Here is a 5,000-nt window from a genome sequence, read left to right on the forward strand (position 1 = left end):
CAATTACACGTAGCCGACACAAAGCGCGGGAAAATGTGCACGCGCGAGCCACGATTGGTTTTGGTTTCACTACTGATTGGTTGAAAAAGAGGCGCGAGAACTTTGAACCAATCACTGAGTAAAGTAATGCAAAACCAAAGCAATTCGCCAATTACTTTCGACACTCAATTGAAAATCGCTCTAATGAATAGTTTTTAGAGGTTAGGCCCCGGCTTCCTACTATATTTGTTTTGGATGCCGAGTTTTACGAGCACTGCTGGCAGCCAGAATAAGCCATTTTACAAGCAGAATTTATTCATGCCCAGTCCCTTCAGAAGGACGTGTGCGAAGTATGACGTGGACTCGAGATGGACCAATCGGCATGCATTCCATAAATAACTGGCCATGTCACCATGCACTAAGACTAGATTAAAAAAAATGTTATCCTTGGTAGCGGGCCATGTATGGGGTTTAGTTTTCTTATATTCTGTTGATGCATATCATTCGCTGTGGTTTCTGGTTACCTTTCTCAGCTTTTCCTTCAGCAGCACAAGTAAAGCTTGTAAAACGGTGTTGGAATATCTCGGACCAATGGTGATATAATCTAAAAACAAGGAATGAAGAAAGCAGCTCTGGGTCTTTTAAGATATAAAGCCGACTGTCATTGCCTGTTTAAAACTTAAAGTGACCTGTGTTCCCTACGGACAAAAAAAAAAGAGATAAATTTCATCCCATGCGAATACAGCTGCAAGTGAATTGTCTAAGAGAAGCCTCGTTTTCTGAGAGCTGTGCAAAGCAATAACTGTCATACCTTTGGGAAGTGGTCTTTTTTCTCGAGTTCCGACTCGTGTATATTGGAAAACAATGACACACTCAGGAAATTAAACGTTAACTGACTTATTTTTCCTCGAAATCAGATATGAAGCGTAGATAGTTGTATGCTTAAAGCTAGCAACCAAGATGCTAAAGATCACACATGGCTACGTAAAGGAGTCTACAGCACGCCCTCGCTCAGAATTAGAAAAGAAAACATACCCAGCAGACGCTCTATGTCATCAACAATGATACAGCTGAGATCTGACTTGTCTGCATCGTCAAATATCTGCGAAAACATAAAAAAAATTAATAGCAGAAACGGGACACCTGGACTATCTTTCGGTGATCTTGTTACATCTATATTTATGCGGAAAACTGCTTCGACTTGAATCGATAAATCAAAACAAACTCTTAGGTGTCCTTAACAGTTAGTAGCCACCTTAACTAAGCGAAGATTTTGAGGCACGGAAGGTCGCCGGAAGTGAACATTTCGCACGCTAGGACAGTGGTCTCTCCCAGATTTTTAAAAGTAATCGTCAATCATCAGTGAAAAGACACCTGGAAGTATAAATGTAGTAAGTGACAAAACAAGTTAAAGGAAAGCAGCTAACTTCCGGTTGCTTTCGTGGCTCTCGTGCGTAAGTTCCCTTTCGAGACGTTTCTGAGCCACGAACAAAGGCCGGAAGTGAGCTGTTCTCCTATTTAAGTTATCTTGACCCAAACACATTTACATTGTTATATTGTTAAGTATGTTTTCACCACTGTAAACGAACAGTTTACAAACTTGGGAGAGGCTAGTATCCTGGCATGCGGAATTACTTCCCGTTTCCTTGCGTGCGTGATGAAGCTGGGCGACGCCGGCGAAGAAAGAGTGTTACCTATTGAAAACGATATAATTTTTTTCATCTCCTTCCTCCTTTGCTCTTGCCTTGGATATTCAATTTTACTTTCCATTACAGGTAACTTGATTGCGCTCTAAAGAAATCGTTGAGGTCAAAAATAAAATTTCGAAGGGAAGAAGTGTTTTTTTTCCGATGATGACTCGGGGGCAATCGGAAAAATCCGAGGTCGTACCTACGACCTTCCGATTACTAGTTCGGATGCTCTGCTGCCACTGAGCTACAGGAGACTCGTTGGGGCAAGAAAAAATGGCAATATGCAAGTTAGGTAAGGATCCAAAAGAAATCTAAGACTACACTGCATTCATAAAGTGTCTTTACCTTTTTAATCGTTTGACATTTTGCACTTTCTATGAATCCAAACATATGTTTAGGGGAACACATTTTGATGAATGGAAAGTCGGAATTAAGAGCCATTTGAACCGCAAGAGCTGTTTTACCACACCAAACAGGACCTATAAAAGAAAAAAAAAGAATATTAAAACAAAAGAGCCTGGTCGCAGACTACGTTCGTTCGCTTCAGGCTTCACTGCGACAGCAATTACGATATTCTAATCTCGAAATTTTTTCACGTATATTATTTATAAGTAATTACATGATTTTTCTGGCCACGTTCGATATTTCAATAGGGAGTTTAAGAAATCACGACGGCTACCATAATAAAAACGTCACGTCAAAATACAAGTTTGAGCAATTTCAAATAAGTCACGGCTATTCCATCTTGTTTGTGTTATACAATATGGGCGAAGTATCCATCAAATGGATTGGTACGCACGGATTTAAAGCAAAGACAGAGAATGAAAGATTCACTGCGGGGTTCCCAAGTTGTCGTCAAAACTTTAAAATTGGTTATTTCAAGTTGTTGTTTTGACGAGTACGGGAAAGAAGCTTACAAAAATGTACTCAGCACGATCATTTTTCCGCCTTTAACCAATAATATTGCTGCTTTATGGTGTTGTCGTTTCCGTAGCTGTCGTCGTTTCTTAAACTCCCTAAAATTCACGGTTAATGCTATAATGGATAGACGAAAAGGATATTGGACATCTCGTGACAATTACACGATGTACATAGATTAGAAGGTCACCAACGTAATATTCCCCTGCACCGTATTCAAGTGTTTCGTATAACACTGATCAGCAGTGTTTAATTCAAAGCACCCATTCCGAATAGCACTGATCTACAAGTAGTTAAGTCTAACACCCATTTTAAACCGGTTAGCTTTCAATTTTGGTGATGCGTATCTATTTAAATATTAGGAAAAGTCGCACTTACTCATCGGCTTGCTTCGATGGTCCAGTGGGTAGCAATGATGCAAAAAGGTCGCTTATGGTCCAGGTTCAACCTTCTCGACCTTCATGTTCTTAAAAAATCTTGGACCTTTATAGCGTGCTTTTTCAAATTAAATTGAAGCCCCGCGCAAACGAACGCACCATTGTTGGGTGTTAACATGTTGCGTCCGTTTACACACCAATTTTCATGTTGTTGCGTGTTGTTGGGAGTTGTTGCACCAACTTTGAAAATGATCAAACTTTTAGCCCCGTACAAACGGACGCAACGTTGTTAGCTAACATTGTTGGAACATTGTTGAGTTTTACATGTTGCGTCCGTTTGCACACCCATTTTCATGTTGTTGCGAGTTGTTGGGAATTGTTGCACCGACATTGAAAACTGATCAAACTTTTAGCCCCGTACAAACGGACGCAACGTTGTTAGCTAACATTGTTGGAACATTGTTGAGTTTTACATGTTGCGTCCGTTTGCACACCCATTTTCATGTTGTTGCGAGTTGTTGGGAATTGTTGCACCGACATTGAAAACTGATCAAACTTTTAGCCCCGTACAAACGGACGCAACGTTGTTAGCTAACATTGTTGGAACATTGTTGAGTTTTACATGTTGCGTCCGTTTGCACACCCATTTTCATGTTGTTGCGAGTTGTTGGGAATTGTTGCACCGACATTGAAAACTGATCAAACTTTTAGCCCCGTACAAACGGACGCAACGTTGTTAGCTAACATTGTTGGAACATTGTTGAGTTTTACATGTTGCGTCCGTTTGCACACCCATTTTCATGTTGTTGCGAGTTGTTGGGAATTGTTGCACCGACATTGAAAACTGATCAAACTTTTAGCCCCGTGCAAACAGACGCAGCTTTGTTGGCTAACAATGTTCCAACATTGTTGGGTGTTACATGTTGCGTCCGTGTGCACACCCTGTTTCATGTTGTTGCGTGTTGTTTCGAATTGTTGCACGAAATTTGAAAGTGGTAAAAGTTTTGAACCAACAACTCCCAACATTTCTTTTGTTCCGTGATCGCCGGAGCGTAGCGCAACAATGTTGGATCTGTTTGCACAGCTTTTTCAACATTGTTGGCGCCACGCACGCGCATTACATATGGTCTCCTTGGTAATAGCAACGCATTAAAATGTTGAAGCGAGATGGCAGCCGAATTTTGTAAGTTTACAAGACTTATGGGTCGTATCCTTGCCATAATACACTGCAAGTCCTTACATTGTTGCGAGTTGTTGCATCCGTTTGCACAGGGCTTTACGGGTAACGGGACGGGAAATGCAGATCTATTGTTTTACACAGGTAACAAATAACAAATATTGCAGAAAGTTCAAGTTGTGGTCTAGTGAATAGAAGCTGTTTCTGTAAGCCGGAAAGCTCCGTGTTCAAATCCTGTCCAGGGAATACTTTTACTTTTTTTTTCTTTTTATATGCTACCACAAGTCCTGGGACTTAGACCAGTGTATATGGCATGTAATTATGATTAACATATATGAAAGGCAGGGTGATATTATGTGAATTTGTTTTGGAACAGCTTAGGAACACTGGCCTCGACTCAGGATTATTTGGTACAACGACTTTGCTTTTTATCGAATTGACTTTTAAATTTTCACTGGAATGACCTAGAAAAATTGTAAACCTTTAGAAAAATAAATAAGTGGTCGATAGACCACAGGGGAAAAAAAATTTTCCAGTCTCGAGAACATGTTGAATCACTGGACCTCACCTTGTTCCCCATGGGAACAGATATTACATAACTGGCTTTGCCTGAACTATAAGAACACTGAGCATATGCAGATTATTTTACTCTGATGATCAAATTGATCAAAAACTCATAATTTTAAAATCTTTTAGCTGAAAGTTTTATAAGCGTATAGTTAGTTACCACTTAATTAAGTTTGTGATAAGATTCTTAAGGTAAAGTTCCTTATTTTATGAGGGTAACATGTACCGGTGAACTGATAAACTTATGGCCCTTGGTGCGCACCTTTTACCTCCCTCCCCCCTCCCTTCCTT

The 5,000-nt window shown here is 40.2% G+C and overlaps 1 protein-coding gene across 1 annotated transcript in view; it reads right to left on the bottom strand.

Annotated features, from left to right (window-relative positions):
* The window catches only part of LOC138056356 (vesicle-fusing ATPase 1-like), a 23,391-nt gene that overhangs the window by 9,025 nt on the left and 9,366 nt on the right, over positions 1-5,000 (bottom strand). The window contains exons 2-4 of the mRNA XM_068902139.1: positions 2,016-2,149; positions 1,015-1,081; positions 504-583 (exon numbers count right to left, since the gene is read on the bottom strand). Coding sequence (XP_068758240.1) covers positions 504-583; positions 1,015-1,081; positions 2,016-2,111 — 243 coding nt within the window. The 5' untranslated portion in view covers positions 2,112-2,149. The remainder of the gene's footprint in view (positions 1-503; positions 584-1,014; positions 1,082-2,015; positions 2,150-5,000) is intronic.

Source organism: Montipora capricornis, chromosome 7 (assembly GCF_036669925.1).
Source record: "Montipora capricornis isolate CH-2021 chromosome 7, ASM3666992v2, whole genome shotgun sequence".
NCBI classification, from domain to species: Eukaryota; Metazoa; Cnidaria; class Anthozoa; order Scleractinia; family Acroporidae; genus Montipora; species Montipora capricornis.